The sequence below is a fragment of the Spinacia oleracea genome, chromosome 4 (assembly GCF_020520425.1).
Source record: "Spinacia oleracea cultivar Varoflay chromosome 4, BTI_SOV_V1, whole genome shotgun sequence".
In the NCBI taxonomy this organism is placed as follows: domain Eukaryota; kingdom Viridiplantae; phylum Streptophyta; class Magnoliopsida; order Caryophyllales; family Amaranthaceae; genus Spinacia; species Spinacia oleracea.
The window spans coordinates 185874221-185901710 of NC_079490.1; the positions used below are offsets into that span (position 1 = coordinate 185874221).

At 35.6% G+C, this 27490-nt stretch overlaps 3 protein-coding genes and 1 long non-coding RNA gene across 8 annotated transcripts; 3 read left to right on the forward strand and 1 right to left on the reverse strand.

The window, feature by feature from the left end:
* The first annotated feature begins 548 nt into the window (after window positions 1-548).
* Window positions 549-10748, forward strand: LOC110801763 (uncharacterized). 5 transcript variants are annotated; one of them, XM_056843284.1, is made up of 12 exons: window positions 549-873; window positions 2373-2449; window positions 3635-3863; window positions 4252-4406; window positions 4543-4588; window positions 5111-5202; window positions 5315-5411; window positions 6665-6721; window positions 6815-8533; window positions 9450-9506; window positions 10272-10564; window positions 10659-10748. In XM_056843284.1, exons 1-9 carry the CDS (start codon window positions 733-735, stop codon window positions 6884-6886), a joined length of 966 nt encoding a protein of 321 aa, XP_056699262.1. In that variant the 5' UTR covers window positions 549-732; the 3' UTR covers window positions 6887-8533; window positions 9450-9506; window positions 10272-10564; window positions 10659-10748. The 5 variants fall into 5 exon arrangements, with proteins under 5 accessions (XP_056699262.1, XP_056699261.1, XP_056699263.1 ...); XM_056843283.1 differs by having other exon boundaries at window positions 10272-10444; XM_056843285.1 differs by having other exon boundaries at window positions 10272-10420.
* Window positions 8452-11734, forward strand: LOC110801775 (cytochrome c oxidase assembly protein cox19, mitochondrial). The gene is made up of 5 exons (XM_022007193.2): window positions 8452-8533; window positions 9450-9506; window positions 10659-10747; window positions 10932-11029; window positions 11406-11734. The coding sequence occupies exons 2-5, from the start codon at window positions 9497-9499 to the stop codon at window positions 11494-11496; spliced, it is 288 nt and encodes a 95-aa protein (XP_021862885.1). The 5' UTR covers window positions 8452-8533; window positions 9450-9496; the 3' UTR covers window positions 11497-11734.
* A 1635-nt stretch (window positions 11735-13369) lies between these two features.
* On the forward strand, window positions 13370-14720 carry LOC110801764 (uncharacterized). The gene is made up of 2 exons (XR_002536994.2): window positions 13370-13601; window positions 14188-14720. It is a non-coding gene; the product is annotated as an uncharacterized lncRNA (long non-coding RNA).
* Window positions 14721-18072: 3352 nt separating this feature from the next.
* Window positions 18073-26225, reverse strand: LOC110801774 (protein MODIFIED TRANSPORT TO THE VACUOLE 1). Its single transcript, XM_022007192.2, has 5 exons — window positions 25441-26225; window positions 23328-24092; window positions 22719-22874; window positions 20343-21254; window positions 18073-18476 (listed from the first exon to the last, which is right to left on the reverse strand). The coding sequence occupies exons 1-5, from the start codon at window positions 25645-25647 to the stop codon at window positions 18435-18437; spliced, it is 2082 nt and encodes a 693-aa protein (XP_021862884.2). The 5' UTR covers window positions 25648-26225; the 3' UTR covers window positions 18073-18434.
* Window positions 26226-27490: the final 1265 nt, after the last annotated feature.

Consider the following 27490-nt stretch of genomic DNA (forward strand, 5'->3'; position numbering starts at 1 on the left):
GGATCTGGGTCTCACCAGACCCGGTCCAGATCCGGCCCATGCCAATCCCTAATCATAGTCCACCATCTAATTAAATTGCGCATATAAAGTACTACTCCCTCTGTATTTATTTAAGGGATACACTTGTCTTTTCCGGCCGTATTTATTTAAGAGATACACTTGTCATTTTTAGTAACTTATCAACTCCACCATCTAATTAAATAATATATATAATTTACCCTATGACTCACCCTCTTATTAAACAAATAATTTCATAAACCCACCCCATCTCCTCCCGCCCAAAATGACATGGTCCCCACTTGTTTACTTATTAAAATATCTACCCAACTCCACTGATTTTATTATTTTATTTCATTCAATTCTTCCTCTTAATACTCTTGCCCGACCAAGTGTATTCTTTAAATAAATACGGAGGGAGTACATACGATACGATGGCTTGATAAACCAATATTCCACAACCTTGTCCTTGTAGTACAAAATAGGTTAGTTGAAGGTGGAGTTGATGCACCTATTTAAGGGACACTACTACTAATACTACAATTAGACAATTAGTCATACCAAACTTTAAATAACACACAACAACAACAACAAGACGTGCCTCCCTCCATATTTATAGTGCCTTACACAAACAAAACCCCCTTTAATTTAATTCCCTTTATCTATTTTAGATTAACAAAAAAAATTCCCCCCTTCATTTTTCTCTTAATTTGAACGTACGGAGTTGAAAAAAAAATGCAACAAATTACGAATATGTCTTGGGGTGTTAACGAATCATATCGTCCTCTTCCTTCTCTTTACTTAACTCTTTCTTCCATTTGGTTCTTTTCTTGTATTTCTTGGGCTTTTCTCACATGGCGAAACCGCCATCTTCAGGTCCGTTTTCTTATATCCTACATTCCAGTTTTGCACTAACTTTTATTCTGGGTCGGTTCGGGTCGAGTCGGGTTATATGGGGCCGAGTCAGTTTGTGGTAGTTCTAGTTGGTGAGTTGATGGTTTTACTAACTTGTTCGTGGTAGAGATGTCAAATTGGGTCATGTCTCTTCGACTCTTCGAGTCATGCCAGGCTAATTAGATGGTTAGTCATGTTGGATGGTGTCACGTAGGTTCATTCCGAGTCGAGTTGGGTCGGGTCAGGTTGGGTAATATGGGGCCGAGTCAGTTTTTGGTAGTTCTAGTTGGTGAGTTGATGGTTTTACTAAATTGTTCGTGGTAGAGATGTCAAATTGGGTCATGTCTCTTCGAGTCGTGCCAAGCTAATTAGATGGTTAGTCATGTTGGATGGTGTCACGTAGGTTCATTCCGGGTCGGGTTGGGTTGGGTCGGGTTAGGTTGGGTAATATGGGGCCGAGTCAGTTTTTGGTAGTTTTAGTTGGTGAGTTAATGGTTTTACTAACTTGTTCGGGGATAGAGTTGTCAAATTGGGTCATGTCTTTTCGAGTCATGCCAGGCTAATTAGATGGTTAGTCATAGGTTCATTTTAAGTCAAGTCAGGCCAGGTCAGGTCATATCGAGTTAAATAGGTTGGGTTATTTGAAGTCGAGTCAGTTTTTGTTAGCTCTAGTTGGCGGAGTTCTTTTGACAGAAAATTAGAAGGAATTCTGAAAACAATACAGTTTTGGGGTTTAAGGAAGTTGTTAATTAAAGTTCTGATTTGTTTGCTGGTTTGATAATTATTTTAATTAGTGTGATGGGTGAATTTGTTTAAAGTGAAAATCATGCAATTTGGTTTACTTGAGTTTCTGGGTAGAGTAGTTGAAGCTTTACTTAATCATGTAGGTGGGATTTTATTTTTATCTTTGAAAATTTATGTTTTGCATGTTATAAAATAATGTAGCTTATGATTTATCTTTAATTATAGGCAAATTTGCCAAATACAACCTAATAAAGTTCTCCATTTGTCAATTACAACCTCAAATTTCTAATTTTGCCAATTACAACCTTAAACTTGTACATCTATTTTAAATTACAACCCAAAACCATTTTTCGGCAAAAATCACCGGAAGATGATGTCATAACGTTATTAAAAAAAATTACGAAATACATAATATCTATAAAAATAATTTATTTTTTCGATTATTTTATTTTATTTGTTTTAATTCTTATGTATCGATTTAATATTTTCATAGACATTATGTAATTATTATTTTTAATAACATTATGACATCATCTTCCAGTGGTTTTTGCCGGAAAATAATTTTGGGTTGTAAATTAAAATGGATGTATAAGTTTAAGGTTGTAATTGGCAAAATTAGAAAGTTGAGGTTGTAATTGGCAAATAGAGAACTTTATTAGGTTGTATTTGGCAAATTTTTCTTAATTATATTATCTTAATTTCTCTGATTTTTTTGTTTGAAATTCTGATTGTAACAGACTAATAATCTGCAATGGACTTTGGCATCAGTTCCATTTATTAAAACATTGCAGCTTATGCTATCATTCCTCTTTTGGTATGTTCTAATCCCTTTCTAATTAATTCTAGTAATTTTAAGTTTCTTAATACAAATTATGGCTTATATTAGTTATATCGAATTCTCGGTATGTGTAGATGCTAATTAAGGTGAAAATATAAGAACCTGTGTAATCTTTTAGCTGAATTGGTATAACAGGATATCAGAAATATAAATAATGCAAATGTTACAGGTAGCAAGGATTTGATGAACAAATGCTTATTCCATAATGTTTTGCTATAAGAAAAAATGAATTAGTACTCGAAAATTGTTACCAGTCAGTACACTACTGAGGTAAATCATGAGCATCTAATACTTACATGGTTTTCTAGAATTTGTTAACATTTAACAACTATCACCACCAGTGCATGAGGCACCTGCCTAAAGATGCCCTTGGATCGGGCCGGGCCACGGTATTTGGGCCTGAACGGGTCCAGCCCATGACAAGTCCGCTTGTAACATACTGGACCGGGCCAAAAATTACAAAATGTGTCCAGCTAGGCCCGAACCAGCCACACAAGCCCTCGTGTCAGGCTGAGTTGTCGTGCCTAAGCCTTTTTTACTAAATTTGGCATGCAGTGTCGTGTTTTTTCCAAAAAACTGCGGCCCAGGCCCGACTCATATTCGGGCCCATGTCGGGACGTGCCTTAGACCGACCCGACCCACAACCATCTTTACAACGTGAAAGGATTTGATCAGATTGAAGGGTTTGAAAAATAAACTTATTCTCTTAGAGTCTTAGGCTTATTTCTCACTTCCATTGACATTTTCACAGTAATTAGGCCTGTAGTTCATAAGAAACTAAATACACAAGCCCCCGTGCTAGGCCGAGCCGTCGTGCGGTCGTGCCTAAACCTTATTTTATTACATTTAGCATGCTTTGTCGTGTCTTTCCCAAAAAAAAAAATTACGACCCAAGCCCGACATATGGCCCACGACTTTGGGCCCACGTCGGGACGTGCCTCGCCCCGACCTGACCCACTGCCATCTTTACAATGTGGAAGGGTATGATCAGATGGAAGGGTATGATCAGAAAAACCTATGCTCAGATGGAAGAGTCTTTAGTCTTATTTCTCACTTCCATTGAAATTTTCAAGTAATTACTAATTAGGCATGTAGTTCAGAAGAAACTAAATACAACAAGATTATGTACAATTAATTCAGAATACATGTTTGAATTTGCAGGTATTCTTGCTTCTATTCCCAAATATGCTCTCTATGGATGTCCTTTGGGGTATATGTAACAGGAGTCCTCTTTCAAACAGCTTCATTTGTGTCCTTCCTTCTCATTGCTCATGGTTACTGCATCCTTTGCGAGCATCTCTCAGTCTATGAACGCCGAACTACAGCTGCACTCGGCTGCATATTCTACCTTACCCTTGTTGGTTACAGAGCTTCTGTTCCATATTTCACTGTAAGTTCAGGAGCATTCAATTCAATTCAGTTCAATTCAGTTCAGTTCAGTTCAATTCAGTTAATTTTAGTTCATTTCATTTCAGTTCAGTTCAGTTCAGTTCAGTTAATTTCAGTTCAGTTAACTTCACTTCAGTTCAATTCAGTTAACTTCAGTTCAGTTCAGTTAATTTCATTCAGTTCAGTTCAGTTAATTTTATTTCATTTCAGTTCAGTTAACTTCACTTCACTTCACTTCAGTTAATTTCATTTCACTTCAGTTAATTTCATTTTAGTTCAGTTCAGTTAATTTCAGTTCAGTTCAGTTCAGCTCTAAAGAACAGGGTCAAAGATAGGCTTTGTTTTTGTAAACAAGTCAATTGAATGATGATGACTTTAACTCTGATCAGGCACTTTTGCTGCTCAACTACTTCATTTCATTCTCTGTGATCTTCCACCACATATCTCAGAACTTGTTATTTCTGAGGGAACAACTTAGTGTTATTGAAGATGATGATGTTCGTGCTATGCATGATGCAGTGCGATCTAAATATGTCATGTTCAAGTACGTAGATATTACTTCCCTTAATTACCTTGAAAGTATCCTGTTGTTTGCATCAAAATAAAGAAAGTATCAGTATTTTTCTTTTAATGCAACAATTCTTCTGTAAGATTGTTCTCTCTGTATTGCATTTGAACAGGAAATTTCGGGTGGCAATGCAGCTGGTAGCTTTAGCAGAAGCAGCGGTATGCCTTTCTTGACTGTTGATTTTGAGCATATTGAATTTTGAAGTAGACCTGATCATCACGAGCCCGTCCTGCTGGCCCGACCTGAAAATAGCGGGCTAGGCAGATTTTAGGCCCGTTTGTCGGACCCCGGCCGATTTTAATATTTGGGTGGGTTTGGGGGTAACTTAAAAGTTTAGTTATAAATTTGGCCGGCCCGAAAATAGTGGATTTGGGCAGATTTTTAGGCCTGTTTTCCAAGCTCTGTGAGATTTTAAATTTTGGGTAGGTTTTGGGCAACTCAACTTTGCAATTTTAGGTATAAATTTGTCCCGGCCCAAAACTGACCCGAACATCCCGCTATTTTGGACCCGAAATAGCGGGTTTTAGCCAGTAAAATTCGCCCTGCCCGACCTAATGGGAAGAAGTTTGAGGCCCACCCGAACCCGGACCGGCCCGCAATTTGATCAGGTCTAGTTCAAAGTGTCTATCTATGTCTGAGGAAATTAACTGGTTTTTTTGTTTTTTTTTTTGGCATTTCAGATATACATAAATGTTGATGATTCTCCAGAGACTTACTGGATCAGGTTATTGGTTCGAGAATGGGCACAATATTGCATATTCTTATACATAGGGTATGAAATATATGAATATATAACTTTTTAACTTGCTTATTCTGCCAAATTAAGGTTCCTTTTTCTGGTTCAGTTTGATAACTTTTTCTGCATATGCATCTGCATTTTTCAGGTGGACATTCCGATCACAAGATTTAGCTCCGCGCTTCTCTGTTATACCATCAGAAAAGTCTCAAGGAGGAGTAATGGTTCCTCCAATTTTTACCGTTGTAAGCTCTTTGCTACTCTACTTGTTACTCCCTTCGTATTTTTTTAAGAGATACACTTGGTCGGGCACGTGTATTAAGAAGAATAATTGAATGAAATAAAATAGTTAAGCAAGTGGGGTTGGATATATATTTTAATAATTAAATATGTGGGGACCATGTCATTTTGGTGGGTGGAGGATGAGGTGGGTTTATGAAAATATTTGTTTAATAGGATGGTGGGTGATAGAGTATATTAGATGTATTACGGAGTATTTAATTAGATGGTGGGGTTGATAAGTTACTAAAAATGGCAAGTGTATCTCTTAAATAAATACGGCCGGAAAAGGCAAGTGTATCTCTTAAAAAAATACGGAGGGAGTATACACTTATACTGGACTTAATTTGTTGTGCAAAACTGTGATTTTTACAAGTTTTGATACTCTCAGCACTGTAAAAAAATACAATCCTGGTAAAAAAAAAAAAAAAAAGTAACTGAATGTTCTATCTTGTACAATCTCAACTTTCACCCATCTTAATTTTTATTTAACTAGATTACGTCTGGTGCACGCGCGGGTTTTCTAAAAATTATTTAGCCAGTTTTTTTATTATGTATTTGAATGAGATATTTCTCTCACATAAGGTACTACATAATTAATAAATCTTGAACATTACTCATTTTAACCATCTTGCAATTTCAGTCCTATTGCATATTTTATATGCTTAATATGATAATTAGACCATAATATTCGATATACTATGCTAATTTGACTAAAATATTAATGAAGTAATATATTTTTCATTATTAATATATTGATTTGACTAAAATATTGCCAAAAATAAAAAATTATGTGACATCGATCTATTATTCCTATAAACATATATTTTTTTTCTATCCATAAACAGTTAATAAAAATGATAGAAAATCAAAAATAAAAATAAAGTAAAGTTTTTTTAGGAATTTTTTTTTGGAGGAAAAATGTTGCAGCAGGAAGTGACATGTGTAATTCCTGGTGTCTTGTTTAGTATAAAGTAATCGAATCCTTCTCAAAACTGTCCAAAGTGATAGTTTTCCCATATACACAAGAAAAGTAACATTTTGGTCTATTGGCTGTGTTATCTCCCCCTTATTCTTACTGCTTATTAGATCAAACTAGAAAAAAAAACATTTACACAAAATTAACATCAAACCATACCAGAAACCAGGTAATCAGAGCAGACCATACCAGGTGAAGTGAACAACGCCTAATTCTCCTTGAACACTTTTTATTTCACAGGTGATGGATGCTGCTGATTATAAAGATTTTAGCTGTCAAAAATGGCACATTGGGGTGGTAAGTACTATTCTAAGTATTCTTAAAACATTGTTAGCTAACTATTAGTGAATTTTTGTGTTACTAATCATTCTTAAAACACTTTTCGTGTAGGCAACTTCTCTCCCCAAAGGAAGAAGCTTGAAGAAATCCTCCGTAGTTATAGTTCAACAACCGAAGTCTTAGAGCCAAACTTTTAACCCAGATTGTACAAGAAAAGATGAGTTCTTCTGAATTTTTTTTTCGAAGACAAATTTAACATTCAAATTCATCAACGTAGAGCTACTGATCCTTTCGCGGAAGGAGTGCAAAAATGGCACATCTGAACAACATTACAAACTAAATATCATACATTTTATTCACTTTTGTTTTGTATAGATTATATATAGTACAGTGTAAGAATAGGAATATCAAGTCATACAAACTTTAGTCAGGTTTGGAAATCAAGAAAAAAAAATTGTTGATTTTAAGGAGGTAGAAGATATGATCATGTAGCCAATTTTGTTCAAGTATCTGAAATTTGGATATTGTTCATAAATAAAAGTGTAATAATTTTTTTAAATCCCCTGAAACATAAGGGTTTCACTTGGATGTTTTGTTTAGAAATGAAATGTTTCATTTTGTTCCTATCAATGTGGTTTTACTTTGTACTTGTTTGGATTGTTGATTAGAAATGGTATGGGGTGGAACTTAGCACCTCCATGGCTAGGGTTGCGGAAAGAGTAGACTGGATTAACAAGGACATGATTTTTTCGGCCGTATTTTAATAATATTTTTTTGAACTTTGGGTATTATATGGTCTAACTAGCACTCGTTCTGGTACTTTAACGAACATATCATGGCTTCCTTTCTTAAGGGGAGTCTTTAGAGTGCAAAAAGCAAGAACTTTCGACTCAACCATTTTGAGAACCACTTTCATGGCCGATTATTTTCAGAATGGATTAATGCTAGTGGGCTCTCCTATTTCAATTCTCTCTGTTTTAGTGAAAAGGGGAATTGGTTGAGCGAGAATATAGTTTTCTATTGAAATGATGACTTCTGGCCGGACGAATGAGAAATTGTCAATGGTTGGAGAGATATCTCCGAATATAATTCTTAGACGTTCAGCTAGCTTTTAGAATAAGTGGAGTAATCGATTGCTACTAGCACATATTCAAAAGACCCAACGCTTAATGAAAGCTTAGAGTTATACAGTACCAACCATAAAAAATCAAAAGACCCAACACTTAATGAAAGTTTAGCCAAAGTAACCTTGGTTGGTCTAGTGGATAGGTATTCATTCCAACCTTGAGGATAGGTTCAGTCTCTACTATAGATAGCCGGGCGTTAAAGGTCGGGCCGAACTGAGGCCCGACCGGCACGAAAAAATCCCTGCCCGGCTCGGACACGAAAAAAGCGCGGCCTGGCACGAACACGAAATCGTGGGCCGATTTTTTTAGGAAAAAGCACGACAAAGCACGCTAAATTTAATACAATTAGGCATAGACACGACGGGCCAATCCGACACGAAAGCCCGTGGATCTGGGCTCTGTTTTGAACTTTTCAGCTCGGCCCGACCCACAACCATTTTTAGACAGCCCGCTAGGGGGAAAAAAAAAGTTGAATAAAAGTCTAAAATCATAAAACAACCGTGGCATGGGATACAATACAATTATACAAGTCATAACTTTACAAGTATACAACAACCAAAGAACCAAATTAAAGAGGGAAGAACAAGTATACAACCTAAGTAAGTACCCAAATCACAAACACCTTAATCTCTTCATCGATTCTTTTCTCTTCGATCGCCTGAATAATTTCAAGCTCAATCTCTACAATTCGAGCACCAATTTGGTATTTCACTACTCTTTTTTTTATTTCGTTTCCCTTTAATTTCTTTTTCTGCATCATCAATTCAAATTATTAGTAGTCACGTAAGTTTGTTAATTTATTTTATTATTTCCCCTAATATTCGAGATATTCTGGATTTATCTTTGTCATTTCGGTTCCTTATTATTAATATGCGAAATGAGTCCGGTGTAGGTGTGGATTTTTATACAGAGAGATTAGATTGTTTTGCAGTTTTCAACCAATAATCATCCCAAAATAAATTGGTTTAATTAGGTTATTTTTATAACCAAATTTTTTTGGTTTTATTTATTCAAAGTTGTTGTCTTGTGAGGTAAATTAGTAAAAAAATGGCATGTTTCATTGGATTATCAACTGCGTTTGTTTGATTTTATTTTAAATTTGGATGTACATGATGGAATGTGGCAAAAAGAATCAGAATATGGTGTTTGAGTTCTTCATTGAAGCATTTAGAGGTGGTTTAGGATCAAATTAAGTTGCTGTTGGGACGCTCGGGTAAATGGGGAGATAGGTTTCTGTTTCGGTGGATGATCCGAGTAGGTTGGTTGATGTGGATTTGTGAGTTTAGAAGATAAAAAGGGAGATAATTTAGTTGTGGAATAAGAAAGGAATCAATTATATTTATGAACCCTGATTAATTATATCAATTAGATTTTTTTGAGTTGTGAGCACTTCTGCTTACTGTGATTCTAGTTCATTGAGTTGGATTCAGACATTCAGTAGTGTGCATTGTAATATGAAAATATGAAATGTGATGACTTATCTCATGATTTGTGTTCAAACTTTTTAGAAAAGTAAAATGAACCTAAGTAGAACTACGAATCAAGATTTCACCATGAAATTGAAGTATGAAATCATTCTGAATTAACATTACATTGTGATGTGTTGTGTGATTTTTCAGATTACATAAGGGACGCGTTTCAGCCAATTGCAGAACAAGATAACAAAATGAGTGCTGGTAAGAATCCCCTAGCTTTTCCTGTCTTTGTTACTTGATGTTACCATTCAAGTTTTAATATGCCTTGGTAACTTCTTTTGTTCTTGAGAAATCAGAGAGATGAAATGAAAACCTAAATATATACCTCGCTTCAGTAGCATGCTATTTATTTGCCTGAACTAGGTCTTATGAATGATAAACGTGGGTGTGGTAAAAATTTACTGGTAAAATGTGGCAATGTGCTGGTTTTCAGTATTGATTTTTAGGTGTAGGGGTAGAAAGGCTTTCACCATTTCTATTTCTGAAGAAGGATTTAAAAGAAAAACCAGGGTATTAGAAAACAAGAAATAGTTTCTGCATTTTATTTATCAATCTGAAGATTTGCAGTCCTCTTTCCTTTTGTGGCTGAATCCAGTTATTGACAAGTTTTTCTTATACCAATAGTGGAATTTTCGAAACTAAATAAAGATAGGGAATTTACAAAAGACACACTTTGTGAGATAATTCTAGATTCAGAGCAATCTTATTTTTTACAAGGGTCAGTATGAAAAGGGTTTGATCGGTTTGGTGGTGGTGATATAGAGGGATAAAGAGATGGATATATTTGACTGAATTTTTTAGTATTTAATGGCTGAAATGAGTTAAAATTAATAAAATCAACTAATCCTGAAGTTTGCTGACCTTGAATTCCAAGCTGAAATGACTTAAAACTTAATCAAATTAATTAATCCTCTTCGTTAGGAGGTTGCTGACCTTGTTTTCCATTTTTTTTTCCTATTGTCAAAGAAAGAATATAGGAACCCAAGCTTGTGATGCTGCACAACAAATATGAGATTAATTCTTCTTCGGCCTACTCAGCTGTGAGCCTGTGATCACTTCCATATTTTAAAGAATGGTCAATGATGATTAAACACAGAGCTACAAAGAAGAAAACTGTACCTTCAGAATCTACATAATCAGTTTGGTTCATCAGAATTTACGGCTTCCTATTTTCTTGATCTGATATTTTGTTGTGCACTGTAACAAACACTGATATGAGATATAACAACAATCTTAATGGATTTCAATAGTATTATCTAGTAAGATTTTCGTGATTATGGTTAGTTTACTGCTTGTAATGATCTTAAATATTTTGCTTTAGTGGATTGAAACATTGCTAGTTGTTGTACACAGGTGGTGCGTTTGGTGGGTCAAGAGGTTCAAGACCAGTGCCTCCAGAAAAAGGAGTCTTCCCTCTGGATCATATGCATGAATGCGACTTGGTACTTCCCGTTCATTGTCTGTTTCAAGTCCCTTCTTTACAGAGGGACACACTTTTTTATTTTATTTTATATATATATATATATATATATATATATATATATATATATTTTTTTTTTATCCTTTGTATACTTTACATTAATCCCATTTTGGCTGACTTAGTTCATGGTTGGAATGTTATTGCAGGAGAAAAAAGAGTATCTCAGTTGTCTAAAAACTGCTGGCCATAATTCAGGAAAATGTAAAGAGTTTTCAAAGAAATATTTGCAATGTCGAATGGAGAAGTGAGTTTGTTGTCTGTCTGTCTGCCTGCGTTTTTCTTTTTCTTTATCTGTCTCTTTCCTTTCATCCTTTACTCCTTCGGTTCCATAATGATGTTCCAATTTATACTTTTCACGTTTGTCCATGCTCATTTTGTATCTCTAATTATACATTATTAAAAAAGAAATTGATATTATTAAAGTATTCATGGAGACGAATCAAACAAGACCCCACATAAATATGTTTTTTTCTTCTTATATATTGGAAGTAATTTAGAAGATTCTTCAGTTGTGAATAGTGTCAAAATTCTAAATTGGAACATCATTATGGCAATGGGTAAGTATTTAGGTGTATATTTTCGTTGAAATTTTCTGATGAATGTAACTGGGGCTTATGCAGGAACTTAATGGCAAAGCAAGACATGTCTGAGCTTGGGTTTCGCAAGGAACTCGAAACAGAAACTTCTGAAGGAACAGAGAACGACAAATAGATCAGTAATCGAGATTCATCGTTGCCGGTTTCGGGGGATGCATGTTGGCAACCAAATGATGTAGAAAACAATCTTTGGAAGTTCAAGAATTTACTATGATTAATTACTGGTGTATTCTTGTTAATTACTATTACATAAGCAGGGCTCAGAGCCATTGTTGAATCCTCTCTGACTTGTGTTATGATCAGCTCAGACTTGTGTTCAATCAGATGACAGTCTAATAAAATTACTTCTTCAACTAGTTTTAGCAAACATAGCTTGATTAGCCTCTATATGAATTTGAGAATTATACTTCCTCCATTCTTATTTATATGACACAATTGGATTTTAGACACTATTCACACAAGCTCTTCTGATTTCCTTTTGTGATTTATCCATTAAAAATAAAATATAGTTGTGTCGGGTCTTGTTAGTTTCTTTTCAAATTTTTATAATTTTTTTTCTTATCCATAATTGATGATATTAATTAATGTTTAAAATCGCGCATTACGTAACTAAATAATTGCGTCATGTAAATAGGAACAGAAGATGTATAAAACGGATCAACACCAAGCACAAATGTATCACAATTATTCATGACTTCTAGCAGAACTACTTAATGAAACGAGGAGGGAAGTGGGATATTACAAGAAAAAATTATTTGATAATAAGTAGTAAGGGGGATTGCTTACACAACATGATCTGGCCTGGAAAGACACGTTGAACGGACTGTACAGGCTTTATGGCACTCATTTATGGACGAGAAACACAAGCCTAACACGACTTTCTTTGACCCGTTTCAGGCACAACATGTTGGTGCACGACTAGTGTTAGTGCTTCTCAACATGTTTTTGCCCGTCTTCCTTTTATCATATTTTTGAAAGGACGACAAAGTAGTTGATTGGATAACTAATGTAAAGTAAGATTTAGATGAAACAGTTACCTGAACCTGGATAGTTATAATATGTACCCTTAAACTTCCGGTGATGTCATCATATCTTGTCAATTTACCATAGTATCAAGATGATATGATTTCAGTATTAAAAAATAAAACAAAAGTAAAGAAGCTAGTTGTTATACGCATAATGTGCAAAGATTAAACTAGCATTAGATGCTTCAATCATACATGCTACATTGCTGTAACAGAACATCTAGAAGAGAAAACAGTCCCCTTTTGTCGTAAACATCGACTATTTGATAAAACCATTCACACAAAAAAAAAAAAAAAACGCACACGCTAACCAGTGCTCAATCGTACATGTATATGTACTACTCCATCTGTATTTATTTAAGGAATACACTTGTCTTTTCCGGCCGTATTTATTTAAGAGATACACTTGCCATTTTTAGTAATTTATCAACCCCACCATCTAATTAAATAATATATCTACACCCCACCCCCACTCCCCACTCCCTAAAATGACATGGTCCCCATTTGTTTTTCTTATTAAAATATCTATTCAACCCCACTTGTTTTATTACTTTATTTCATTCAATTCTTTTTCTTAATACGCGTGTCCGGCCAAGTGTATCTCTTAAATAAATACGGAGGGAGTACTCCGTAGTTGATACTCCTTCCGTCCCGGAATACTCGACCCGATTTGACCGGCACAGAGTTTAAGGGACTTGAATTGACTTATTTAATTTAATAGGTAATAGTTGATAGTGGGGTATTATTTTAACGGTTTTTTCATGAAATGCCCTCGAGGTTTGCAAAAATGCACCAAATACCATCGCGTGTTTCGAATCACATAATATACCCCTATTTTTTCATATTGTTCATGAGATGCACTTGGAGTTAACGGACGTTAGTCTACCGTTAGTTGCAATTTACCATTTTGCCCTTAATGATGTTTTTCGACATAAATTCCAAAAAAATCTTAAACTTCTTCTCTTTCTCTCTCCTCTCCCCTGTTCTCTCCTCTCCCCTGTTCTTCCTCTTGCTCTCTGGTCGGCGGTGGTCGATCTCCTTCGCGCACCACCCAATGTTCTTCGGTGTAGATCGAGATCCTTCACGCGGCACCAAATTTAAATGGATTGTTCTTGAATTCACTCCTCCCTCAATTCTTAATTGTGCTCTCTACCATTAATGACCAAGGTATTGGAAGCTTTAACCGTGATGACAGGTAATCTATCGATCTCCTCAACTCCTCCCTCGATTCTTTTTCACTGCGTTCTCTTTGTGATGTTATTGTGTTGTGAAATTGGGGGTTTCTTTATAAATTAGGGTTCTTTTATTGGGGGTTTTAAAAATTAGGGTTCTTCGATTGGAGGATTGGTTAAACTAGGGTTGTTTTATTGGGGGTTTTTCGAAAACTAGGGTTCTCGACTGGGGCTTTTTCGGTAATTGAGTGTTGGTAATTTGGGGATATCATTGTCGATTTGGGTAGTAATTAACAAAAAAAAGGGTTGTTGAATGGATTTGTATATTAGTGTTGCAGGTTAAATTGTGCCCATTAAAATTTGGGGCTTTGACCAAACAAGAAATAAGATACTGAATTACTGATACTGATACGTGGGCTTCTTCTAACCACTGTGTAACTTGTTCATGAATCTCCTTTCCCAACATCTAGTAATTGGTTGACCTGTTTTGAATAAGTTGTGAAAATGTAGTTGCCAAAAGGGCCTTAGGAATGAGTGACTACAGTATTTGCTGACAGTGAACTGTGTATGAATCTTTGTGAAATAATGTATTACATATTTGATCTATAGGAGGATTTCTACTGCAAGTGAACATCTAGGATATCACAATGTTCAAACAATCTCCTAGTAGGAATAATAGATCTAAAGGAATTAAAGTGAAGCACATTTTGCAAATCTGTGACTTGTTGGTTGTCTGCATTTGGTTACTTTACCAAGTCAAGCATTCTCATGAGAAAAGGAAGGAATTTGAGGCAAAGGATGAGAAGGTGAAAAACATTTGCAGGTAGAAGACAGTGAACTAGCTGATGTAGCAGCTGTCAGCGGTGGCAACAACCCTGAGTGGGGAGTATGATTGCTGAAGCAATGAGCAAAGTTGGAAGAAAAGGTGTTGTGACTCTTGAAGAAGGAAAAAGTGCTGAGAACAGTCTCTATGTTGTTGAAAGGATGCAGTTTGATCGTGGTTATATTTCACCTTATTTTGTTACTGATGCTGAGAAAATGACTGTGGAGTACGAGAACTGCAAGGTTTTCAAGTTTTTGTAAAACTACTATGCATATTAATTGGCATTTTATGGAATATAATCCCGGTTTATTGCTGGAAATTTGTTATAAGCTGCTCTACTTCATTGCTAGGAAAATTAGAAATGCAAACTAGCCGTTAGAATTAAATTCTGCAATTTAAAAGCAATTTGGGTATATGGTGCAAATAAGTTTAATAATAAGTGTATATTGTGCAATAGGTTTATAATTAGGTGTATTTGGTGAATTATAAACACGACTTAACGGAGGACTAACGGAAGGTCGGTTTAGGGGTATTTGGTGCAAACTTGGGAAAAAAATAGGGGTATATTATGTGATTCGAAACACGCGAGGGTATTTGGTGCATTTTTGCAAACCTCATGGGCATTTCATGAAAAAACCGTTATTTTAATGTAGTTAGTGGGAAATGTGTAAAGGGGTGGGGTTGGGGAGAGTAGGGGTTGAATTTTTAATTATTTTTTGTATGGAGTAGGGGGTGGGTGGGTTAATAGGGGTGAAGTGAGAAATAATATAATATTGTTAGAATATTTCCATTTTTAGAAACATGTCAAGTATTAAGAGACGACCCGATAAGGAAAACAAGTCAAGTATTCCGGGACGGAGGGAGTATAGTTTTACATCTTTAGACAGTTAATATCAATCTCATGACTTCGATGATGGGTGATTTATATAGACCAAGAACAATGCATCCAAAAAACCATGTTAAACACTAATTAACACGTTTGGTATGTATCAACAAACAATTTGCTATCAGTTAACACTATCATCGCAACATAATGCATATTGGTCCATTCAAATTTCAGAGGACGAGATTGGTGTGGTGTGGTGTGGTGTGGTGTGGCAGACTAGCAATGTAACACAAGAAAAGGTAATTGCAATTCATGGCATTTAGGTGAGATCAGTTCAACTGAATCTTTTCCACTTGATAAACATGAGAGTACATGTTTGGGTGCTCAATTGACTACCAATTGAGTCTGCTGCCCAAAAGTCCACTAGGCTAAACACAACATAATATCATCCCAATACAGGCTTTATGCCTCATGAAAGCGGCCCAAGGCCCACTTATACTAAATCCCAAGGATTAACCGCTGGAACATCTGCCTCTACTGGAGCCGTCAGAAGGACAAGGGCACATCTTCTTGAGGGCCCTCCACTCCATCGCCGTCATCTTTATTATACGTTAATAAACGTGCAAAAATCCAAACGTAACAAACAAAAAGAAACGGAAGGAGTGCAAGGTAACAACTTGGCTTGAGTATTTCCATTATCAATCAATGAGCAATTTCTTACTCTCTCCTCATTTATTGCTTGATTTATGTTGTTTAGTTATTGTTGCTTAGTTTAATGATTCATGTTTAGATTAGTTGCTATAATTGTTTAGAATCATGTTTTTAGTTGTTAACTTTTATAAATTTCATATTTTTATGTTGATAGAGTAGTTTATTGGTTAGGGTTTGGGTGAAAACTCAACCATGATTAATTTGGGGATTTGAGTTTGAAATTAGAGATTTTGCATGATTAAATTATTCCATGATTGAGTATACTCAAGCTTTGTTGCATGTAAATTGATCACTTGTGTGTAGCATTGAAATTGGGGTAGTTGACCTTGGAAAATCAAGGGATTGTGACCTTGTGTTGACTATTTGTTGGTTGATGTTTGATTTACCTAAGAGTGATAGAGTGTAGGATGGGAGTCCGCATTTTGTCATCCTAAGAAAGGATTCGCCTTGGGAGATGATTGAAGTCCATAATTGAACCAACATTTCATTCATGTAGTGTTTATGAATTATTATCCCTAGTTTTGATCCTCCTATGCTTATATCGTGAATTGTTGACGTTTGATCCCCATTCCTTAACTTGTTTATCTTTGGTAGTTAGTTTAGTTAAATTAGTTTTAGTTGGTTAGTTAACCTTCAAACCCCATTTCCGACCTGACTTATCGATTGCTTAGCATAAACTAGTGCACCTTAGTCCTTGTGGATTTCAACCCTTACTTATCGCTTTACTTGCATTTAGTGATTAGTTAAGGTAATTTGTTTGATTGGGAGAGACTAGTAATGACCTAGTTTTCCCTCGATCACCATTCTCCTTCAAAAAGACTTGCCTCAAGTCTGTTGTAGCCATATTCAAGGAATAGGGAAATCAGGAAATCTTTTCTCAGAATCTTCAGCTCCTTCCCAACTAGCCTCATGAGTAGGGCAATTCTCCCATTGTACCAAATACTGCACTTGTGCCCTATTCTGAAATTTGATAGTGTGTTTATTCAGAATAGTTTCAGGTTGGAAATCTTTTCTCAGAATCTTCAGCTCCTTCCCAACTAGCCTCAAGGTATTTATGCTTCTGGAATAATATATACCAAGTATGTACTCCTTATGTCTTTAGACTGTAATTTAACAATTTTATATGTAACTTGGTATAGATTTTGTATACGGAAAATTACTACTCCGTATGTTGTATACATTGACTGTAGTACTCGTAGCTAGCTTTGCTTCACGTTACTTGGAAGAAAATACACTCAAAATTGAAACTGCAAATCTGCAATATAAATATAAGGGCTCTAAAACTTCAATCCTCATCTCACATATAATATTATTTAAAGAAGTTTAAGCGATTAAGTAAAAAGAAAGAAAAAAAAAACAAATCAACATCTTTATGCATTGAAATCAAATTCAATGCATATTTTATGCATTGAAATCAAATTCACAAAGTTAACATTGTCATTCAGAGATTTTTTATACTTTTAACGGTTCTCGTGCTATTGTCATTAAGATATTGCTGAATGTCTACAAGAAGCGAGATAAGAACCAAACTCCTTGTCTTAGGGTCCGAACCAGATTCTCAAATGAAAAAAAAAAGAAGCATTGTGTTCCAAGGGAACGCCATTAAAAAAGAAAAAACAAGTAATGCAAAAATTGGAAGCTCTACATGACTTTGTTCTTAATAAAATAAAGGTAAAATTGTCAAAAATAATACCTTCTTTTTACCTTACTTTGTGAGCTATTAGTTATGTCAAATAATAACTTGAGTTAAAAATTTGTTTTAAAAATGGTACCTTGTTGCAACATTCCGGTCAAAATCATAATTTTCCGCCTATTGATTCCGATTGTTGCCGCAATTTTAGAGGGAATTCATCGCATGTTCACAAGCGCTCATCTTACCAAATTCAAAGTACTTCCAGGCCGTTCCCTCCAAATAAATGAGTGTATATCTAAAATTCGTGTCTAAGTGTGGATGTCCTGCTCTTCTTATAAGAAGTTAACATAGGCGCGTCATTTTTTGGCTAGGTTTGTTACACACGCACAATTTTTTGGAGGGAAGGTTGAATCAATCACCGGAAAATTGTGATTTTGACCTGAATGTTGCAACAATGTACCATTTTTAAAATAAGTTTTTAATTCAAGGTACTACTTGACATAACTAAAAACATAAGGTACTAGCTCACAAAGTGAGGCAAAAAGAAGGTACTTTTTGACAATTTTGCCTAAAATAATAAAAACAAGTATATTGGAGTAACTTATAAACTAACATCAAAAAAGTTCCACCAACAAAGAAAAATAGCTACCTGCACAACACACCCTCTTCATCCCTTTTTCCTAAACTTACAAATTCTGCACAAACCCAACCTTGGCGCTTTTAAGATTGTTGTGTTCTTATTATGACTACAACATGTCTCTGGAAATTCTTGACAATATCAACTTCATCTCACTTTATTGCGAAAAAATTTAGGGTTTTGCCTGAATTAATCAACCAAAAGTCTTCCGTTTGAATCAGCAGAACTAAATTACCCTCTTGGGATCTCGAGCTTGAGTCAAATGATCCTGCCAAAGTTTTAACCATAACGCGTTGATCAATTTGATATTAAAAAATGATCACAAATCTAAGAGAAGTAAAATAAGTACTCAAAACATCTAATTTGAAATGCTAAAACAATGACAGTTATTCCTAATCACAGTAATAATTCTATAATCTCCAGATTGGCGGTGTCAAACAGTTCATGATATCAAAGCAAAAGAGAAAAAGAGAAAAACATTCCCCTTATTATTAGTTATTTAACAAAAAAACTATCTTTTAACCCGAAAGAAGGTTTTAAAATTGAATCTAACTAATGCAAGTAAATGAGCAGGGCAGTCTAAAACAAAAAGTAAGTCAATATGTGGATGGAAGGAAGAAGCGGTTAACAGAAACCATATTAACAATATAAATAAACTAAAATGAATAAGTGAAATTCATAGGCAAAATTCATAGGAAAAATTCATAGGGTAAGGGAAGGACTCAGTAGACAACAAGATTAACAATAATTCACTCCCATAACACCTAATTTTACACATTTGAACTCAAATAAGAACACCCTATATATAAAACAAAAGTATGCTCCAATCACAGACATCTCGTTGGGTGATCTACAGTTGGTGTAGCGAGCCGGAAGCTATAATTCCACGGCCGTTTAGGTCATGTGACCTACACCGAGTAATACTGGGTTTCTGGTTGACAGATGCCCAAGTTATGACACTAAGTGCATGTTTGGTATGAATCTAGGAAAGGAAATGGATTGGAAACATGTAAGAAGGAGAAATAGTAATGTTAAGTGTTACCATTATTTGTTGTTTGGTATAAGGAAAACAATCCTTTATATCAAATTAGGGATTGAGGAGGGAAACATTTTGTTGCCACAGGATTAGGAGAGGTAACAAATTGGTGGTAACGGTTACCCTTTGGAAGTGGAGTGTGTTAACCATCTTTCATACCAAACAATAGGTAATGGAATTAGTTAATTGGTTCCATTTCCAACACTTAAAAAGTGCTATACCAAACATGCTCTAATATTCTATAAGCATCCTGGTTTATGAATCTCTACTAAAAAGGCCTATGAACCATTCCCATGCCAGTCAAGTTTTTTTAAAAAAACTACCACGTTAGATAATACGTTAGCTTGTCACTAGAGTCACACTAATTAAAACATATATTCCTTCCCAGTTTTCTTACATCCAATTTCCCAGTTGTCTATGGCTAACAATTCAATTTGTGCAGCACTTGTTACAAGCCTATTCTACAAAAAACCACTTAAACAATTAATAAAGCAGCCCAAAGAGGCCGAGCAGGGAGGTCTAAAACGGTAACCTTAGCTTAATTGGCTGTTTTAAGGCCCTTAACTCCAATATTAGTAATTTCAAGCCTGAGGCCTTGGGCCTTGGGGAAGGATCTAATAAGCACTAGCGGCTAGTTTTCTAGGTATTGTGGAAGGAGAGAACGTACACTTGTACCATAAGCTCCCATTACAAGGGCGGGTAACAATACCATTTGTGATGAATGTGCAGGGGTTATCACTGTTTTCGGGAGACAACCAAATGACAACCTTTATGTTGGGCATAACAATTGACAATTCTAGTCATTCTTATTGATTCAATTCTCAAATTTATGTATTTCCTCTCATCATCCAAAAGGATAAATGTTGATATAGAGCTAGTGGGAAGAAAAACAATCAGCCCTATATGTCACATGATGAACCTTTCGGGTTTAAAAAAGATGAAGCAACCTTGATCTACTCAGTTCCTCGAGTTCTAAAGTAATATGTCAAGACAACAATAAAATGCTTTGAATCCTTAGGAGGTATGCATAAAAACAGAAGGCCACTGTAGAAACCAAAGCGAATACACAGGGAAGAGAAAACAAAACTATTTTTTTACCGTGATAAAGTCGAAAGCTTTTGTCTCTTCTTTCGGTGCATTCATTGTAACAGTAGATGCTTGACCAGGCATGTTTGCATTGAATATATCAGGTAGAGCGGAAACATCTGCTGCGAAAGTTCCAGCAGCATTACCACCAGCAAGATTATTGGGATTCATGTTGCCTATAGACTGTAAATTGGCCATAGCTGCCATGAACTGCTGCTGAGCAAGGTACCCATTCATGGCACCATAATTAACTTGGGTTGCAGGATAAAACTGATTATACAACATTCCAGGAGGCATACTGTATGGAACAGATCCCATAGGAAAGGCATTTGCACTAGTGGTAGCTTTCTGAGGATCAAAACCACTGCTAAGAGTATCATTTAACTTTTGGGGAGCAGGATTCGAGTTTGAAAATATTGATTCTGCAAATGTTTTCTCATTTATCACTGAGCCATTTCCACTAACGGATAAGTCCGCCATTAGGTTGTTAACATTGTTCGTCTGATTCCCTTGCGTCGTCAGAGGTTCTGAGGACCCAAATATATCAAAAGGATCAGGGCCGCCGCCGAAACTTGGCGCTTCAACAGTAGTAGAAGTTTCTCCAACAGTCATCCCAGCAAAGAGGTCACTTCCCTGGTCTTTATCTTCACCCGTATGGAAAGAGACGTCAGCAAATGGGTCATCATCAGTTTTTAGTTCACTCTTACTCAGATCAATGCCTGTACCATCCCCAAATAAATCATCAATTAAGAGAGAGGATGACAATGGCTTGCTCGCAACAACTTCTTGCTCATTCTGGCTTTCGTTGGGTTCTTCTCCAAGCAAATCACCATATCCTGTATCTATCAGGTCTGGCATCTCAACCACTGTTCTGTCAACTTTTGTAGGCTGTTCCGAAGAATTTCCACCTATGAGACTTAAGACCTGCCATTTCAATGGTTTAATCAGTCACCAACTGTAGAAAAAGTTAATGTCTTAAATAAAATTAAGTTAAAATAAGTTGAACCAAACAAGGCCATAGTCCGTTCATATCTGGGACACACAACAGCATACAATACCACCAATATGTATCCCACCTATGGAGGAGTCTTAAAGTTGGAAGATCTTGAATCTTAATGTATGTAGCATTGTAGCCTTAGCCCAACAACAAAGCATAGGGAAATTGTCTCTTTTGATTCCACGATAGCTAGAGATTCTCACAAGTACTAAACAGCCTAAAAAAATTACTCCATAAAACTTAAACCAAAACTATATTTAGGACATCAAAGTATCAAACGGGTGCACTGTCGAAAACTAAAGTCTTATTAGGATATTTAGTTAACCAAATGGTTGAAGGACATTCAAAATTCCTCCATATAGAAGTGACAGCTAGCTATTACCTATAATTTGAATGATTAAAAAAGTTAGAATAACCTCAGATGTGAATTTATCTGATTATCTCACTCTACAACTCTAGCCCCTCAACTCTCTCACCTCCATTCTGCCATACGATTGATGGCTATAAATGATGGGGCTTTTTTCCCTCTCTTCCAACTGCTCATTACTTCAGAAATTCCTCTTGTTGCTTTCTCTGTCCAATTTATTCATTTTTTAATTTCTGATAATGTACCATCTTTCTCAATTTCCTCAAGCCATTTCTTACCTCTCACCATAGTTATATAACTAAACCATATAACAGAAATGAGAATGGAAAATGGGGAAATGGCAAAGCCAGAAAACGGGGATGCATTGAATAGAAAAAATAAAATCTTAAAAGTTCTTGCCCATATCCCATAAATTAACAATACAGTTATACCTGTTGCCACAGGCTCATTGTTGATATTTTAAATAAAACTTCAATGGTCCAGTATTCATATCAGGCCAAAATAAATTAATTTGTAACATCAAATTGTGTACAGTCTCAAGCTCTTGGGAAAAAGGGATGTGCGAAGTTATGAAAAGCTGAAACAATTCGACTTCCAGAAGGCACTTTGAATGCACTTCGTTCCCCTTAATAAAACCTTTGAGATGTGTACACTATATTGTTTCAGAAATATCAAAATATGACCTGGTGGATGTTTAGAACTTCACAAGAACTGAGAAACAAACAAAAAGCCCAGAGAATTCTCTAATTAGTAATGGACCTAACAAGGATTATAGGGAGAAATTATGTAGAAAAGCTCAATGTTTAGGAGATGCTTGATAGGGTGAACTATTGTAAAAAGATGATAAAAGGAGATTCCACAGTGCATAACATATTTAATGTACAAGGACAACAACATTCTCGAGTTTTGCAATTAGAATTTTTCTAAATTGTGATTAATGGAAAGATAAGCTACAATAAAATAAAGAACAAAAACTAGAGTTAAGCAAAGAAGAAGCTACTGATAAGGAAACACGGAAACATACTCTGTTTGCCTTCTCTCTCAATGAAGATTGAGGAGACTCGGAACATTTGATAACCAAATCTACGTGTTCAGTAAAGTAAGAAGCCACAATAGCAAAATGCTCATCATCATTTTTTCTCAAAATTGCTTCAAGGACACAAACTGCTTTCGTCCGAACCTGAAACAGAAAGGAAATCCATTAAAGAGATAACATTTATTCTAATTTTTACTATCCAAACTCAGTCCATTGTTCATTTATTTCCAGAGTCATCTGTCTTTAAAAGAAAAAATTGACTGCTGGCCGCTGGATGAATCAAGAGTCTGGTTTAACAGTGTTCGGCAATAACATAGGTTGTAGAAGGTAATGCTATGATCCAAGGCAGCTTAGAATATCGTATACAAGAACATAATCACCAAATTCTAGCAGGCCACTGAATGCATTTTTAAACTATCTCCCTAGAATTCTAAATAAGGCCGCATACTCCCAACTCAACCCCCCACCCAAAGGGGAAAAAAGGAGGACACGTAACGTAAGTGGAACCCTGTACCCCATATTGATAGTTTGATTAGCCCTTATTACAAATTGTTTCATCACTTTCATGTATAGATAAATAGATAATAAAGATAATACCTGCCAATTAGGAGACTGAAGCTTTGATCCAATTGCTCGACTTAAAGCCAACTCATCCATCTTAGAGGCCTCCACCAAGAAAGCGTGTAAAGCATCTCGCGTTGGCTGCAGCCGCACACCACCAGATGTCACAATCGTCTCAAGAAACCTCTCTTCCTGCGTCTTACTCTCGCCATAACTTGAATTAGAATCTACATTTGTTGCTTCCGCAGTAGCTGGTCTAGAATCTTGTCCCCAGGATCCAGACACCACATTCCTCGGATTAGACGAACTACTTTGAGTTTGACCACCACCGCCATGATAACTCATCTTATCATACCTATCTGACTGGTTCGATTCATGGGTCAATGATCGATTCAATGTCGGACCCCTGTAACTACCAGTATCGTTCTTTTTGAATGACTGTGTATGTGCTTGAGCCAAAGTGTTCAACCCTTGTTTTAAGGAAGCACTTCCAAGACCAACTACCTCACTAATAAATGACTTCTTCTCTTCAGATGGCATCACATAATTTGTATTCCCAAAACCTTCCATCCTCTTATGAGTTACCTCAGTTGCAGCTGGTTTGCTTTCATCTGTTGAAAATATAGCTGAAAGTGCATCTTGAGCTGTTTCTCTAACAGCTTTATTCAAAGCATCCCCCTTAAAAGGATCAGGTTTCCCCTTATAATGAAGTAGCTGCTTCACAGCTACTGAATGCCTTTGCATTTCTCTCCTAAATTCTGCACCTGACTTCCCAACTGAATACTTTATGAGCCTTAAAGCCTAAAAATAAGACCAATAACGGGTAAAATTACCATTACCAAAAACCAATGCACCCAAATCAACCAACAAAGACGAGTAATCACATAAATTGTTCGAAGAAAACACGAAAAACATTGAATGCCTTTGCATTTCTCTCCTAAATTCTGCACCTGACTACCCAACTGAATACTTTATGAGCCTTAAAGCCTAAAACTAAGACCAATAACGGGTAAAATTACCATTACCAAAAACCAATGCACCCAAATCAACCAACAAAGACGAGTAATCACATAAATTGTTCGAAGAAAACACGAAAAACATTGAATGCTTTTGCATTTCTCTCCTAAATTCTGCACCTGACTACCCAACGAATACTTTATGAGCCTTAAAGCCTAAAACTAAGACCAATAACGGGTAAAATTACCATTACCAAAACCAATGCACCCAAATCAACCAACAAAGACGAGTAATCACATAAATTGTTCGAAGAAAACACGAAAAACATTGAATGCCTTTGCATTTCTCTCCTAAATTCTGCACCTGACTACCCAACTGAATACTTTATGAGCCTTAAAGCCTAAAACTAAGACCAATAACGGGTAAAATTACCATTACCAAAAACCAATGCACCCAAATCAACCAACAAAGACGAGTAATCACATAAATTGTTCGAAGAAAACACGAAAAACATTGAATGCCTTTGCATTTCTCTCCTAAATTCTGCACCTGACTACCCAACTGAATACTTTATGAGCCTTAAAGCCTAAAACTAAGACCAATAACGGGTAAAATTACCATTACCAAAAACCAATGCACCCAAATCAACCAACAAAGACGAGTAATCACATAAATTGTTCGAAGAAAACACGAAAAACATTGAATGCTTTTGCATTTCTCTCCTAAATTCTGCACCTGACTACCCAACGAATACTTTATGAGCCTTAAAGCCTAAAACTAAGACCAATAACGGGTAAAATTACCATTACCAAAACCAATGCACCCAAATCAACCAACAAAGACGAGTAATCACATAAATTGTTCGAAGAAAACACGAAAAACATCGAATGCTTTTGCATCTCTCTCCTAAATTCTGCACCTGACTACCCAACTGAATACTTTATGAGCCTTAAAGCCTAAAACTAAGACCAATAACGGGTAAAATTACCATTACCAAAAACCAATGCACCCAAATCAACCAACAAAGACGAGTAATCACATAAATTGTTCGAAGAAAACACGAAAAAACATCAAAATCAAAACAAGGGTTTACCACAAATATCATCAAATTATTAACTTGAAACAAAATCCACACAGCTAGATCTACCTAAATGAAAATTAACCATAAAAAACAAGTAGACAAAAATTGTACCTTCTGTTTAACAATAGGGTTCTTATGATCAAGCCTTTTTAACAAAAATTCAGAAACTTCTTTGACTATTCCAGAAGGAGAAGATCTTAGAAGCTCACAAATCTCTTCCAATTTGTATACAGGTGTGACCTTATCTTCATCAGAAGTGGCTGCATCGATCATCCGAGACCTCCAGTATGATTCCACTGCTCTTCTGCTCGTATCCATCTCCTTCAAACAAACCTAACCCCGCCAAATTAACAAGAAATTTCCCAAATTTTCAAACACACAGTTCGAAAATTTGACTTAAATATCCCAAAATCAACAAACCCACGAAGAACTAATGACTGAAATTGGTTGAATTTCGCTTTTCTTTTGGGGGAAGAGAGTGATGAGATTAGGGGTGAAACGAGAGAAATTAATGATACCCAGAAAAACTGGGGATTGACCCAAGTGCAGAAATTGGGAGAATTGATTGAAAAAGGGGTGTGATTTAGATGATCTGTAAGGGAATCAGATGAAAAGATGTTTCTTCGACGATAGGGAACCGAAGAGAGAGAAAATTTGCAGGGAAATCAAGGTGAGGAGTTGGGTAGGTACGTATGGTAGTTGACGTTTTGGAGTTCTTGCACTCACCTTGGTTCTGCGAAATCAATTCAACCGTTCTTGCACTTAGCTAGTCTCTCTCTCTCTCTCTCTCTCTCTCTCTCTCTCTCTCACACACACACACACACACACACAAATCTTGAAAACTAAAGCTAAATCGCAAAAGGCGAAAGAAAAAAAACTAAAGATAAAAAAAACTAAAAATTTTGACCCTAAACGTTTTCTTAACTCACTTTATACTTCGTATAAAGAGCGATTTCTTAGTATTGCTTAAAGAACCGATGATTCCCAAAATACGTTACTTTCTAACTTAATTCCCACCATACCGTCCACGTCAGCATGGTAAACCGTTTTTTTTAGATAAACAGCGCAGAACCGCCAAATGAAATAGCGTTTTATATGAACTAACCGCTATCTCAAATGGATGTTTGATCTTATATGGGTTAACTGCTATTTCAACTAGCGGTTTATATATATGGGTTAACCGATATCTCAAATAGCGGCTTATATGGGTTAACCGCTATCTCAAATGGCGGTTTCTGGTTGCAATTTCTGGTTGGAAATTGGAAACAGTGGGTCTGGGATATGTACAAAACCGCCATTTGAGATGGTGGTTCTGTTCTGAACCGGAAAAAAAATTAAAAAAAAAATAATCTTTTTTCCATGCTAACGTAGACGGTATGGTGGGAATTAAGTTAGAAAGTAACATATTTTGGGAATTATTGGATCCTTAAGCAATATTGAAAATGTTCTAAGATACTAAAGCTTATCTCTTGTTCCCTTGTCAATTTCTCATTAGTAGCAATATAGTCTTTCTCTATTCACCTTTAACAAACACGAGAACTATATCAAGTTAACATAAAAAGTTACATATCTATCTATACAGAGGTTTAATTAAAATTGTCTTATGAAAATAATATTTTCTTCCTATACCTATATTTTTTTACTCATATGTTTATTCTATTCCAATTCGGATTGTAAAGCTGTCAAATCTAATTTTCTAAGAACGAGTTTTCGAGTCAGATTTCAATTAGTACTTCACTTTCAAAACTTTTCTCATAAATGCTTAGGAACTCGATTTTGGGTTATAATTCCCTTTTAACCCCCCTTTCTTTTTCATCCTTCTTAATCTAGTTTGCCATTTTCTATTTTTGACAGGATCTACTATTACTTTATTACTTTATTACTTCTCTATTCCACCTACTAAAATCCAAGGTATGCACCCCTCTTTTGTCCAACTGTTAAAAAAAAATGACTAATTTTCTCCCCAGCTACTTTTTAATAAAATAATAAGTCCTCATTCTAATTTAATTGACACATTTTTATTAATCAAATTTGCTATTGTATATTTTTTAACATTAATATCTTTTATTATGTAAAAGAAAAAAAATTATAAAAGTGATATTTTAAATATTAATCAAGAAGAAAAAAATTATAAAAGTGATATTTTGAATATTAATCAAGA